The sequence below is a fragment of the Bubalus bubalis genome, chromosome X (assembly GCF_019923935.1).
Source record: "Bubalus bubalis isolate 160015118507 breed Murrah chromosome X, NDDB_SH_1, whole genome shotgun sequence".
Lineage (NCBI taxonomy): Eukaryota > Metazoa > Chordata > Mammalia > Artiodactyla > Bovidae > Bubalus > Bubalus bubalis.
In genome coordinates this window covers 46,624,215-46,638,881 of record NC_059181.1, presented here as the reverse complement: position 1 = coordinate 46,638,881, position 14,667 = coordinate 46,624,215, and the positions used below count along the sequence as shown (strand labels likewise).

At 47.5% G+C, this 14,667-nt stretch overlaps 1 protein-coding gene across 4 annotated transcripts in view; it reads left to right on the top strand.

Moving 5' to 3' along the window:
- AMER1 (APC membrane recruitment protein 1) overlaps positions 1-14,234 on the top strand; it is a 30,273-nt gene extending 16,039 nt beyond the window's left edge. For 3 of the 4 annotated variants that reach the window (XM_006054270.4, XM_025277336.3, XM_006054271.4), the window contains one exon: positions 6,207-14,234. In XM_006054270.4, coding sequence (XP_006054332.1) covers positions 6,307-9,666 — 3,360 coding nt within the window. In that variant the 5' untranslated portion in view covers positions 6,207-6,306 and the 3' untranslated portion in view covers positions 9,667-14,234. The remainder of the gene's footprint in view (positions 1-6,206) is intronic. The other variant, XR_327192.4, reaches the window with a different exon arrangement.
- The last annotated feature ends 433 nt before the right edge of the window (positions 14,235-14,667 follow it).

Below are 14,667 nucleotides of genomic sequence, written 5' to 3'. Positions count from 1 at the left end.
TTCATTTGTTCTTTTTCCAGTTGTTTTAGGTGTAAAGTTAGGTTGTCTATTAGATGTTTTTGTTTGTTTGTTTGTTTCTTGAGGTAGGATTGTGTATAAACTTCCCTCTTAGAACTGCTTTTGCTGCATCCCATAGGTTTTGGGTCATCATGATTTCACTGTCATGTTTTTCTAGGAACTTTTTGATTTCTCTTTTCACTTCTTCAATAACCTGTTTGTTATTTAGAAATGTATTGTTCGATCTCCATGTGTTTGTGTTTTATACAGTTTTTTTTCCTCCTGTAATTGATACCTAGTCTCAGCGTTGTGGTCAGAAAAGATGCTTGATATGATTTCAGTTTTCTTAAATTTACTGATTCTTGATTTGTGAACCAGGATGTGGTCTATCCTGGGAATGTTCCATGTGCATTTGAGAAGAAAGTATTCTCCACTCCAGTATTCATGCCAGGAAAATCCCATGGACAGAGGAACCTGGTTGGGTACAGTCTATAGTGTTGCAAAAGAGACATGACTTAGTGACTAAACAGCAGCAGCAACCAGGCCTGATTAATGGATCACTGGGAAGGAGAAATGGGCGTGAGTGAGGACGTGGGGAACATTTTGTAAGCTGGTAAGTACCATGAGTGCTTCCCTTGTGGCTCAGTGGTAAAGAATCTGCCTGCCAATGCAGGAGATGTGGGTTCTATCCCTGGGTTGGGACGATCTCCTAAAGAAGGAAATGACAACATACTGCAGTATTTATGCCTGGGGAATCCCATGGGCAGAGGAGCCAGGCAAGCTACAGTCTATGGGAGTCACAAAAGAGTAGAACATGACTTAGTGATTAAACAACAAGTACCAGGAGTGGATGAAGGACATTTGTTGATTTGAATTTCCTTTGTATCAGTACTTTAGCTAAGTTTGGATTGTTGACCTTTCTGGCTTGGGCTAGAGAACCTGGCTAGTGGAGATTCCCAGATAAACTAGAGCTGTAAACCAGTAGTTGATTTGAGGAAATATTTTGGGCCCCCGAAATCAAAAGTTGACTAAAAGAACTGAAGCCTCCTGTGAGAAGAAATGAAGGCTCCTTCATTTACCATTTGTGTAAATTGAGGCCCAAGAAGGTTTGGTGACATACCCTTAGAGCCTGGGAAGCACCTTAGTCAACCCTGACTGAGGTAGTTTTGCTGCTAGAAATTGTCCAACTATAGTTTGAATAAAACAGAGAAGGCAATGGCACCCCACTCCAGTACTCTTGCCTGGAAAATCCCATGGATGGAGAGGCCTGGTAGGCTGCAGTCCATGGGGTCGCTAAGCGTCAGATACAACTGAGCGACTTCTCTTTCACTTTTCACTTTCATGCATTGGAGAAGGAAATGGCAACCCACTCCAGTGTTCTTACCTGGAGAATCCCAGGGACGGGGGAGCCTGGTGGGCTGCCGTCTATGGGGTCGCACAGAGTTGGACACGACTGAAGTGACTTAATAGCAGCAGTTTGAATAAAATATATGTAAAACTCGTTGCTATGTTTTTGAGCCTCTGTTATGGATTTTATTTGTTACTTTATATACATCAGATTTTAATTCCTTAAAATAGCTTTAAAATGTAGGCACTCTTAATAGCCTTATTTTCCAGTTGAAACCAAAAGAACTTGCTGGATTTCCCCCAAGTAGGGAGAACTGATTACAGTGCAGAATTGGCTGACTCTCAGGAAGTGGGGGGAGGCTGGCTGGACTTCCTGTCCTTATTACTCCTTCCTTAGACCACCTTCCACTGCATGTACAAGCACAAGATGCACCCAGAGTGGGATTGCTCCCAGGGAAACTTCTTGGAGGAGGTCTGGGAAACTACGACTGGTTTAGGCCATGCCTCTGGAGCTACTGCATAAATCCACACACTTCTTCCCTGAATTCAGCCTTCTCTAAGTTGGCTCAGCTGGCCCCAGGAAATAGGGCTGGGAGCAGAATGTGCAGGACTCGCTGCAGCTGTTTCCCCGTTACTGAGATGGATTCCTGGGGCAAATTTGTGACTGGTCTCTTTCTGTGTTTTGAGAGGAGAGGAGGAGGAAGTAGCTCTGACTTAGCCTTCCACTGGTCTAAGAATGGCCTGAGGCTGGCCTCTCTGGAGCAGGGATGGACACAGCCCAATTCCTGCCGTGCTAGCAATAGCTTCAGCAAGTGGCCCCTGCCAGGGATCACAGGGTAGCCTTAGAGTATTCTCTCACCCACCAGTCCAACTGAAACTTAGATAGGCATGCAGTTTGAGAAACCTTAGGGTGGAGGGGCTCTGCACTTAGCAGGACTACTTTCTTGGCAGAAACTATGAAGGGAGCCAGCCTCAGCCTGAGGGAGCTGCAGAATCTGTCCCTTTTCAGTCCCCTATGCAGTCCCCTTTGCCTTCTGCCCCACCGCACTCTCCTGAACTGTGGTCCCGAGCAAAGGTAGCATAGCCCACTGGGAAAGGACAGCATTGGGACCTGGTGAGGCAGTAAGGAGTATGGAAAAGAGGCCTGAGTCAGATGGCTAGGTGGGGCTGGGCTTAAGGAGCACTAGCTACAGGTGATTCCTGTCAGCTTCTGTCCTACTGCCTTGTGAGGGAAACAGGGCAGTGACACTATGGGTGGGGTGCCTGGCTCTGGAAGGGACAAAGCAGGGAAGTAGGAGACAGTATAATTTCAACTCTGACCTTTGCCAGCAGAGATGGCCCTGGGCCTAGTTAGGAGGAGAACCTGAAGCTGGGGGAAGAGAATTTGAATCCCGGGGATACAACCCTGCCTAGTTCACCCACTCCCACAACATATACAGAAGGCTTTTTAAATTGCCCTTAACAGAGGACTTTGTATAAATCCACAAATATCTTTAAAATCTCTTAACACTTGGCTCTTCCTTAGCATGGGCCAAGGCAGCTGGTTCCTTGGACCTCCTGTAGTTGAATGGCTTTCTCAAATGAGTGGCCTTTTACACATGGTCTCAACTTAGTGACTAAACAACAACAAACAACTACTTCCTAGGAAACTGAGATCTGACTTATATAACCGGAATGCCAGTCTTTCTCATTTGCTTTGCACTTTACAGCTTACAAAATGCTTTTGATGTTCATTATCCTATCTAACCTCACATCTCTGTAGTGGACCACAGGTAGAGAAGCTATTTTGATCTCCATTTCACAAGTGCCCAAGGCTTAGATGGATGCCTTGGCATGATCTGGAACCCAACTCTGTGGACCATGGCTTCTTACACAGCATACTGCTGATCCCTATTACAGAGAAGGGGACAATGTAGAGAGCTGTGGGCTGGCCTCTACTCCAACAGAGCAAAGAAGCAAGGGTAAGAGAAAGCCCAAAGGGCCTACCTTCTAGCCAAGGCATCAAGGTTCTATAAAGCAGCCCTGTTTAAGATTCAGTTTGCCTAATTCTTCTGTTTGCAGAAATTCTAGCTCCAAAACCCATAGGACAATTAAACCTTCAATTCACAAGGATGGGTAAGCCTATAAGGTTTTTCACTTAGCCTTTGGTTTTCCTTGATGCCCAGCCACACTTACTAGCCTTGCCCATCCTTTCCTCTAAATAATTGACAGTTTCACTCACTCCTGTCTAAAAAGGCCCAGATTGAATGCCTCCTTCTCAAGGCATTCTCTTTTCTGAGCCCAGGGATTATCTTTTTGCCTTTCAAGTTTATCCTGGGATATGATCATAAGATATGAAGAGTGATATTTCAGCACTCAGCTTAACCAGTAAGGAGGGCTCTTCTCTAAGGTCTGCATCATATTGTGCCTTGAGACTGTTATATAGAAGATTCTCTGTTAGCCTAGGAGCTTCCCAAAAGCAAGGACTGGGGTTTTGAACCCTTCTGGCAGCACTGAGCTTAATAATTATCATTTAACCAAGTGTTCTAGTGAGGTTCCTTTCAGTAATTCCTCAGAGGGGAATGGAATTTCACAAATAACTCCACTTATTGCCACCCCATCTCCTCAATGCCCAAACCATAATGACAACATTGTCAATAATTTCAGGGCTGAGGTAAAAACATCTGTGTTTTGGAAAGTGAAGGACTCAGATAGATGATAGGGTCCCTATTCCCTTTAGACCCCAGGGCAGAGGACTCGGAGTGTGTGTGTGTGTGTGTGTGTGTGTGTGTGTATCATTGTGTATTTGAGGGGTAGCACTGTTTATTGTGGTCCTATCAGTTGCAGGGCTAAGCTGGAACAATGCCATGTTAAAATATGTCACACAATCAAAAAACAAGAACCTAACCTGAGTAAATTGCAATACAGATTTCTGCAGAGAAGAGATCAGATGATGGTATTTTTTTCTCTTATTTTTGGGGTAACCAAACATTATCATGCTACAAGTTTAATATTCAGTTCTGCAGAGTACTTCTGAGGGAAGCTTAGATCACATTGATGAGTCAAGTGTCAGGCTAAGCATGGCACAAAGCACAAAATTACTATTTGCAAGACAAGATCAGGGACTCCAGGAAGATTCCTCTAAGGTGGTCAGGGGATAGATTGTAGCTGCCAGGCTCTCTCCACCCCCAGAGTGCTAGTTCTTAGTTTCCCACTGTAGGTGAATGTGAGAGGGTTTTTACCGTGGCAACAAGTCACAAGGCTGATATGCTGGCCAGCTACTCTTAGGACAACAGTGTTGCTTGCCCCTCTTTCTCTCTCTCTCTCTGGCTCCCAGCAGCTATTCTGTCTCCCTTTCCTACCCAAGCTCCTTAGGTGCTGGTGGCCACCCTGCAAAGAGAGGATAGTGGTGAGGGACTTTCCAGGGAGGGGTCACTGGGCTTTCGCAGGCTGGTCACTGATCCAGCTGTTAATCAGCTATAGTCACTGGAGTGGATACATCAGACCATGGGGGTGGAGAGGGGGATATGTTGGGATAGGTGGTGGCTAATCCTTCTTTTTTTTTTTTTTTTTTTTTTCTATCTCTGTGACATTTGGCTATTTAGAGGACTGGGAGCCTAGACCAGAAGGGTGTGTCTTGCATCAGGTTTGTTCATTCAAATAGCTGTTCAGAGCCTAACTGACCAGGGACATGAGTCATGTTGAGTTGTGCCTTCAAGGAGTTCCCTTTCTAGATAGGAAGTTAGATGGGGGTCAAAATAATGAAAGGAGCAGAGAAGAAACAATCTGTCTTATGGTTCTCATGGTGGTTTCAGTTACAGAAAGCGAAACTGTTAGTTGCTCAGTCATGTCACTCTTTGCGACCCCATGGACTGTAGCCTGCCAGGCTGCTCTGTCCATGGGATTCTCCAGGCAAGAATACTAGAGTGGGTAGCCATTCCCTTCTCCAGGGGATTTTCCCAACCCAGGGATATGAACTTGGGTCTCCTGCATTGCAGGCAGATTCTTTTTTTTTTTTTTTTTTTCATTTCATACATGATATTTTACATGCAGGCAGATTCTTTACTGTCTGAGCCATCAGGGAAGCCCCTGTGGACCACATTAAAATCTGTTACCAGCAGAACAGTCACTAGAGAGTCTAGGTTAGACCTGTCCCTCACATAACCACTATGAGAGGGAGGTATTTCTAGGTCTCTTAGACAGAGTATACTGAATCCCAGAGAGTGCCTTGCCCCAAGGCTACCATGCCATCTTAGCTGATTCTGTATTGCAACTCTGGAATGTGGGTCTGCAAGGCTCCTGTTCTGCACTTTTGAAGGTCTGAACATGGTCCTACAAGCAATTTAGGTAGCCTGAAGGAAGAAAGTGAAACTTCAGGTCTACTTTTCTACCCAGTTCCAGGCAAAATGTCAGTGAGAGCTCTGGCTAATATGAAATTGAGGCTTGGTTCTTACAGAACCCAGTGAATACTTAATGGGCTGTTTTTGCCAGCTGCTTTTCAAAACTTCTGTGTCATCAGAGCTGACTTCCCTTCCACCTTCCTACACCACCCCTCCTGTGGCCAATAGCACCTGGGCCTTTTTCATATCTGCAATTCTCCCTGCCCAGTGTGCTCCCCTGAGCTTAAGGTGACCTGAAGTGAGTAGACCCAGCAAACGGGATAGGGGTCATGGCTGCCTGTTGCTCAGTGTATGGTTTTGCTGCTTTGTGGCCCAGAGGGGTCTGACCCAGCAAGCCAAGCATATGGAGTGCATTAAGGTTTTCCCTACATTTTCTTTCTTTGTGGTTCAATTCAAGCCTGAAACCACAGACACCTGTGAAAACAAACCCAGCCTGGATGCTTGCTCACCAATACTGTCTCTCTTTGTCTCTCTTATCTTCAGCCCCAGCTGTGATGCTTCCTGACTGATGATGTTATAACAGTGCCGAGAAGCCAAAAGGCTGCATTTTTTAGCTGAATACACCTGAGTTTTCCCCACCATCATGGAGACCCGAAAGGATGAAGCTGCTCAGGCCAAGGGAACAACAGTCTCTATGGATACCCAGGATCAAGGGACAGAGAAAGGGGCCAAAAACAAGGCATCTGAGACAACAGAAAGGCCCACATCAGAGCCACCCTCATCTGGCCCAGGTAGGCTGAAGAAAACTGCCATGAAACTCTTTGGTGGAAAGAAGGGCATCTGTACCCTGCCTAGTTTCTTTGGAGGGGGACGAAGCAAAGGTTCTGGGAAAGGCAGTTCTAAGAAGGGTCTTAGCAAGAGCAAGACCCACGATGGCCTGAGTGAAGCAGTCCATGACCCTGAAGACATTGTCAGTGAAGGAACTGGCCTCTCCTTACCTTTGCCTGAGTCATCATGCCAACTTCCCAGCTCTCAGAGTGTCCATGGGTCTTTGGAGACAGACTCCAGATGCAAGAGGTCTGTGGCTGGAGCCACAGAGAAAGCTGGGGCTGAGAAGGCTCACTTTGTGCCCAAGCCAAAAAAAGGCCTGAAAGGTTTTTTCAGTAGTATCCGGCGTCACCGGAAGAGCAAGGTCTCTGGGGCTGAGCAAAGCAATCCAGGAGCCAAGGAGTCTGAGGGGGCCAGAGCCAGGCCTCATGAGTATGTGAGCTCAGCCCTTCTGTCCCACACTGATGAGGTCCTCCAAGCCCCAAGAAAGGAAAATGCCAAATTCCAAGATGTCCCTGGGCCGAACATTCCTTCAATATCAGAGACTTCTCTGGCAGCCACTGAGAAAGCAGCCTTTAAAGATCCAGAAAAAACCTTGGAGGCCTTTGTCTCAGCATTCTTGCAGCCCAAACCTGACCCTGAAGCCAGTGGCCCAGAGGAATTCCATAGTCCAGAAACAGGGGAGAAGCTTGTGGCAGGAGAGGTAAATCTACCCAATGGCCCTTTAGGGGACCAGCTGAGCCTCCTCTTTGGGGATGTCACATCTCTGAAGAGTTTTGACTCACTGACAGGTTGTGGTGACATAATAGCAGAACAGGATATGGATAGTATGACAGATAGCATGGCCTCTGGAGGCCAGAGGGCCAACCGAGATGGAACCAAACGAAGTTCCTGCTTGGTGACCTACCAAGGAGGGGGTGAAGAGATGGCCTTGCCTGATGATGATGATGAGGAAGAAGAGGAAGAGGAGGTGGAATTAGAAGAGGGAGAAGAAGTCAAGGAGGAAGAAGATGATGATTTAGAGTATCTGTGGGCAAGTTCCCAGATGTACCCAAGGCCCATACTAAATCCAGGCTACCATCCCACAACATCCCCAGGCCACCTTGGCTACATGCTTCTTGACCCAGTTAGGTCTTATCCTGGCTCAGCCCCTGGGGAACTTTTGACTCCTCAGAGTGATCAGCAAGAGTCCGCCCCCAATAGTGATGAGGGTTATTATGACTCCACTACACCAGGACTTGAGGATGATTCAGGTGAGGCCCTGGGGCTTGTCCATAGGGATTGCTTGCCCCGAGACAGCTATAGTGGTGATGCCCTCTATGAGTTCTATGAGCCAGATGATAGTCTTGAGAACTCCCCACCTGGGGATGACTGCCTTTATGACCTCCATTGTCACAGCTCTGAGATGTTTGACCCCTTCTTGAACTTTGAGCCCTTTTCTTCCCCTCGGCCACCTGGGGCAATGGAGACAGAGGAAGAACGGCTAGTAGCCATCCAGAAACAGTTGCTATATTGGGAGCTTCAGCGGGAGCAGCGAGAGGCCCGGGAAGCATGTGCCCAAGAGGCTCACACCAGAGAGGCCCATGCTCGAGAGGCCCACACCCGGGAAGCTTATGTCAGAGAGGCCCGACCTCGAGAGGCCTACGCCAGGGAGGCCTGTGGCCAAGAGGTCTGTGGTCGAGAGCTTCAAGTCCGAGAGGCCCAGGTGCGGCAGGAGAAGCCCGTTATAGAGTATCAAATGAGGCCTTTAGGCCCATCAGTGATGGGTCTGGTGGAAGGGGCATCAGGGGCCTCTCAGACTTCCTACAGAGGAACCACATCAGCTTTCCCTGCCACTGCAAGCAGCGAGCCAGACTGGAGGGACTTCCGTCCTTTGGAGAAGCGTTTTGAGGGAACCTGCTCCAAGAAAGATCAAAGTACTTGCCTGATGCAACTCTTCCAGAGTGACGCTATGTTTGAGCCAGACATGCAAGAAGCAAATTTTGGAGGATCTCCCAGGAGGGCCTACCCTACTTATTCACCCCCTGAGGAGCCAGAGGAAGAGGATGTTGAGAAGGAAGGGAATGCTACTGTGAGTTTCTCTCAGGCCCTTGTGGAGTTCACCAGCAATGGGAACCTCTTCTCCAGCATGTCCTGCAGCTCTGACTCTGATTCATCCTTTACTCAAAACCTTCCTGAGCTGCCTCCCATGGTGACCTTTGATATCGCCGATGTGGAACGGGATGGGGAAGGCAAGTGTGAAGAAAATCCTGAGTTCCACAATGATGAAGACCTTGCAGCCTCCTTGGAAGCTTTTGAACTGGGCTACTATCAGAAACATGCCTTCAACAACTACCGCAGCCGATTCTACCAAGGCCTACCCTGGGGTGTAAGCAGTCTCCCTCGATACTTGGGACTACCTGGCATGCACCCTCGACCTCCACCTGCTGCCATGGCCCTCAGCAGGAGGAGCCGCTCCCTTGACACTGCTGAGACCCTGGAGCTGGAGCTCTCCAATTCTCACCTGACCCAAGGCTATATGGATTCTGATGAGCTTCAGGCCCAGCAAGAAGATTCAGATGAAGAAGAGGAGGAGGAAGAATGGGGCCGAGACAGTCCCCTATCTCTCTATACTGAACCTCCAGTAACCTATGACTGGCCTGCCTGGGCTCCCTGTCCTCTCCCAGTGGGGCCTGGCCATGCCTGGATAAGTCCTAGCCAGTTGAATGGGCCTTCTAGCCATCCATTTGGGCAGGCAGTCTGTTGCATATCTCCTTTCACCATGTCAATGTTGCTCTCAGTATCAGGGCCAGAGCCAAGAGCACCTGGGGAATCCAAGTCTCAGCTAGCTCGGCCTTCGCACCTACCCCTGCCCCTGGGCCCTTGTTATAACCCCCAGCCAAAGGCCTCCCAGAGTGTGAGGGCCAGGCCTCAAGATGTGCTGCTGCCTGTTGATGAGCCCAGTTTTTCCTCCATTTCTGGAGGCTTCAGCCCCAGCCCTGTGCCCCAGGCCAAGCCTGTGGGCATTACTCATGGCATCCCTCAGCTGCCCAGGATCCGGCCTGAGCCCCCAGAGCCTCAGCCCATTCACTATGGGGCTTCCAGCCTTGACCTGTCAAAGGAGAAGGCTGAGCAAGGTGCCTCTCTCCCCACCAGCTGCTCCTCCACTGCTATGAATGGAAAACTAGCTGAGTAGTCATCATCAATTCTGGAGTGAGGGGCATGGGGCCTGAGCATGTGAATGGGGATCAGGGTTGGGCAGAGGGGTGGGGGTGGGGGTTACTGTTTAACTTGAAAATTCTTTTGGCCAAGGAAAGCTCCTATGAGTTTTCACCTTTGTTTTCCCACTTCCCTTCTGTGGCCACATTCAGCTCAAGTACATCTGCCCTGGGAGATTGCTGCTTCTGTGCTCCAATTTTTGTTTTTGGGTTTTTACCTTGTGACCCATGCAGGGTTTGAGATGCTCTAATTTTGTGCCTATTCCAATTGCCAAGGTAGTGATTTTATATATGTATAAAATCTCTGCCATTTTTCCATCCAGTAGATGAGCAGCCAAATCTACACTGCCTCCCACTTGGGGACAAGGAGCTTGTTTGCTATTAGCAGTGTAAAATTATGGTACAAATCCTCCCCACTCCCACTTCCTTTGGTCTTGCCATAGCTGCCACCATCACATCAGATAGTATAATCTAGTAGCCCCAGCTAGCTGTCCTCAGAGAGGATCAAGTAGCATGTGTCTCACTGCCTATTGCTATGGACTTAGGTATCATAACCAGTGAGGGTCTTTTAACCTGGCCTGCTATAGCTTGGGTTGAAGACAAAAATGCTAATTTCCTTAATGTAATGACCAAATTCATCTAGTTGCAAACAAGACAGGGTTATATTGTAGACACTACCATAGGTCTTGAGCTCCGGAATAATAGGATTTTTTTTCCTTCTTTGTTTCTTTAAGCTTGTGACAGCCTGAATTGCAGATGCTTTTGAATTTTGGTTCTTTTTTTTCTCCAAAGGAAATTTTCGTTATCTCATTACAAGGAACACATTCTTTTAATCGAGATACGGGAAGAGAAGTGGCCTAAACTAGGCTCGGCTGTAGGGGATGGAATTTTTGCAGGTTGCAGGAGAAGGATAGGAAAAGGAATTCATTCATTCTTTTCACAGAAGAGAGGATTTCATACATTGCAGAGCTCATGTCAACTCAGCTTCTTAAAAGGGAAAATTGCTTTCCCCCAAAGACAAAAAGTTCCTTAAGCCTTGCCCACCCTTTCACTGGATGCTTTAAAGAGGCTTCATGCTAGCATTCCCAAGAGACAGGACACCAAGGGTATTTAGGTTACTGTTCCAGTTTTTCTAAAGAGCCTTCATTTTCCAATTAGCCAAGTTCTTAGTATCATCATAGGACTGGGCGTCTTGAGAGGAAAGACTGATCTGCCCTCAGTCTGCCAAGCTGAAGGACTCCAACTTGTGTGGTAATTGCAGCTCCTTATGGAAAGAATGGCACCCTTATTTCTGCATTCACACAGTTTTCATGTTAAACTAGCTTGGAAATATTGGTGAGGAAGAGTTGCTGTCAGGAAGACATTGCAACAGGCTAATCTTACCAGGCTCTATCTCTCATTAATCACCAATACGGAGGGGTCCTTTTAAATTTCACCATTGGAAATGGTAAATGAAACTTTTTACCTAGGCATGTTGACCCAAATTATGATCCTTGCTCCCTTGATCCTGTCCCCATCCTCCACCCATCTCCATGCCTATTAAGAGGCAAAGAGGGCTCTTGGTATTCCAGAAGAGATGCTGTTGCCTGCCACCTGAAGTTGAGATGACTTTGTGGGAAGACTGCCCCTTGGCCATGGGATGTGTGTGCTGGCCTTTGTCACCATTTTTAGGATTGGGGTTGGCCCAGTGCCCATCCCCACAAAAAGTAAACCTGGATGGTAGAAGGTGTACCCCTGGAAGCACCACATGAATTTGCATGGCACCGACACCAACACTCAAGGGATGACTTTGTCTGCATTGTGAAGAAATCTGTCAGTCATGAAGCTGGAGAATCAAAGAAGGTGAGAAAGGCCCTCCTCAACCCTAGCATAGCATTCCAAGAGAGAAGTGCCCCAATTCTGGCTTCTCACCAAAGTTGCCCTGGGAGGGTGGGACTAAAATTGTCCTGGCTGTTTGGCAGGAAGGAGACACTCACCAAATGCCTTTACAACAGAGGAACGCTCACCACTTGCCTCTTCTGTCTCTGCTTGTCCTTCAGGGCAGCACAAGCTCCTGTTTGTATGTAGACTGTGCCAACCACAGCAGGTAGTAGAACCATCACCAACCACCAGAGCCTGCTGGATCACCAACCTGTCTGAGAAGAGAAAAAGTAGGTGGTCAGCCTTTGGCCAAGGGCTGAGAGCTGCAGTCTCTAACAAGAGGGCAGCAAGAGGTACCACCTCTGAATAGGGCAGTCATAGCCCTGACACACATTGCTGGGCTTTGGAAGGTCTCATATCACAGTAAGTTTTAGGACTGAGCATCAGCTCATGGTTTGAACACTGCTGCCTGCAAGTCCTTTCACTGTCCTGGCCAGCCCAGAGATAGGATCCTTACCATCAGAAATAAGGCAGTCAGGGTGCATGGCTGCAGAAGCAGCCTCCTTTGAGTCTACTCTAGATCCAAGCAGTTCATTTCTGAATCCCAGCTGTGGCCTAGAAGAGGAAGGAGGACCAGCTGGAGACTTGTGTGACAGCACAGGGTGACACTGGGAGAGCCAGCCAAGCTCTAGGCCTCTCCCCAAACATACACCAGTGTTTGCTTGGCTAACACCAAATATGTCCCAGACTACTAAATGTGTAGATGTTAAGTCCACAAATGAACACCATTTCAGCATTGCAAGGTCAATGTTTTTGGATGTGACTTCACAGGAAGGTACGACTTGAGAGAAGGTGACTGCTCTTAGCTATCCAGCAAGCAGGCTTATATATAGTGTCAGATAGCTCTGATCCTGAGAATTCCCAAATGAGACTGATCCTTAGGGGACCAATGACTGTGGATAGAGAAAACCACTTAGAATGTCTCTCCCAGGGCTGTCAGTTTCTCTGTTTTAACGTCTTCAAGGAAGCCCTGCCTTGGGGCTCTTTTAAGGCCTTCCCCAACCATCTGGACTCAACTTAGGCACCAGTCCATGAGCCTTCTGGGCCAAAGGCTTTGGTCAACACCAGTCTTTTCTCCCTCAATACTGTACCAAGGAGGGAAGTAGCTTCCCACACCCAAGGTGCATTCCCCTCATCCTGCTGCCAGTGACTTTCCTACCCTTGCCACTGCTACCACCCCACCTGCCCTCGGCCCTCAGGCCCAATTGCTAGAGGGAGACGGGGTTTAGCAGGGAGACTTCAAGTTTACCCATGTGTATGTTGCATCCAAGTTGTTTTTAATATATATATATATATATATATCTCAAAAGTCAATTATCTATTTTTGTATTGTTTGCATTTTATATTCATGGAAAACAATGTATCAATTGTTCTTTTCTGATATATTTTATTTTTAAGCGGTGCTGTTTACAGTTTTAGACAAAACGAAGATGACACAAAAATTGCTGCTGCTTGTGCAGAGGGTTGGCATCTCAATTGCCCAGGACCCTCGCTCTTTCCCCTCTCCCCATCCCTGATGTATCGCACTGTCCATCCCCTCCCTCCATGATAGGGACAGCATAAGATGCCCAGGTATTAAGACAAATGCCAGGTGACTCAGGCATGTGGAACCTGGTAGATAGCATGTCTTTTTATGGTTTTATTTTTTTCTTTCAGACTCACCCTTCCCTGTGTGTAGATCTTCTAGAAGTACTCATGTCTGTGTCTCTCTCTTTCCTCTTTATGTTTTCCGCTCTAGTTTTGAAACCAGAATGCCCATGTTTTGCTATTTGTCATGTTGGGTTTCTCCAAAGAGCATTTTGGGGGTATTCTCCACCCAGTAAGGAGGGCAGGAGATTTCTCAACTATTCCCCCTTTCCCCAAGAAGCTGGGGGAGACAAATGAAAGTGATGCTTGAACCATCAGGAATTAGCCATCTCATTGAGGAAACCCTTACATGGGACTTTCCAGGAGCTCAGTTGATTGTGACATTCACCCAGAAGAGATGTTGGGGAATTCCTTGATCCCTCTTGCTGCTTTGGGGGAATCTCTTCCTCTACCACCATTCCTACTCCCCTGCTGTGCTCCAGCTCACACATGGATGGAACTTTGGGGGAACAGTGACTATTAGGGTGATGGCTTGCTGGCCTGATTCCCTACTTTTCCATTATATAGTCACTCCAAAGAAGAAAATTCACATGGCATGTGTGTGTGTGAGGACTGGACCTACTGAGAGGCGGGGCTTTAGTTATTATTCTTGTTACTATTGGTGCTTATTTTCCCTGATGTATATGGGGGTGGGGTGGGGTGGGGTGGGGTTGGGGGGAACCAAGAATGTATACTTAGGTCATGTTAAATAAAATGGCTGGGGGACAAAGGGAAGAAGTTGGAAACTGCAGTACATCCTTACCCCAGATATAAGAGTTCTTTCTCTCCCAGTGAAAAATGGGAAGCATGGCCCCTGGATGTGCCCTAGCTTCCCCTTCCTTATCCCTGAGACATCATGGAATTGCCTGGATTGTGACCTCTCCAATCCTAGTTCTCATTGATGTCTAGATATCTTGATGCACTGCCTGTTTGTAACAACGAATATTTCTTTTACTGAATGTTAATAAACTGGGTTCAAGAGGGACCCCCGGTCACTAAAGCGCATTCTTGTGGTTTGTTCCACATCAGTATGCCTGTGACCCATGGTTGCTGGGTTTGCCCTTGAAGGGAAATGAAGAAAGCAAAGCAATGTGAGGCATCAACTAGCAAGGGGGAAAGAAGACAGAGCTGAAAGTAAGGGAAACTTTAACTTCAGTTCATCCAAACCATCCCCTCCATCTCAATCTGAGGATGTACTCTCCATCATATTGTCCATGGCCTGAAAGCTGCCAGGGAGCTGGCTAGCACTTCTGAAATTAACCTCAGTTCATGTAAATGTGTTAGCCTCCTCACCAGCTGGGAGGCAGAGGTGTGAACCTCTTACCCATGGCTCAAGCAAAAGGATACATTTCATGGTAAGACTCTCAGGCCAACCTGAAAAGAACAGCATCCTTTACTCAGGCCTATGGGCAGAGCTGCTGGCCAGGCTGCCC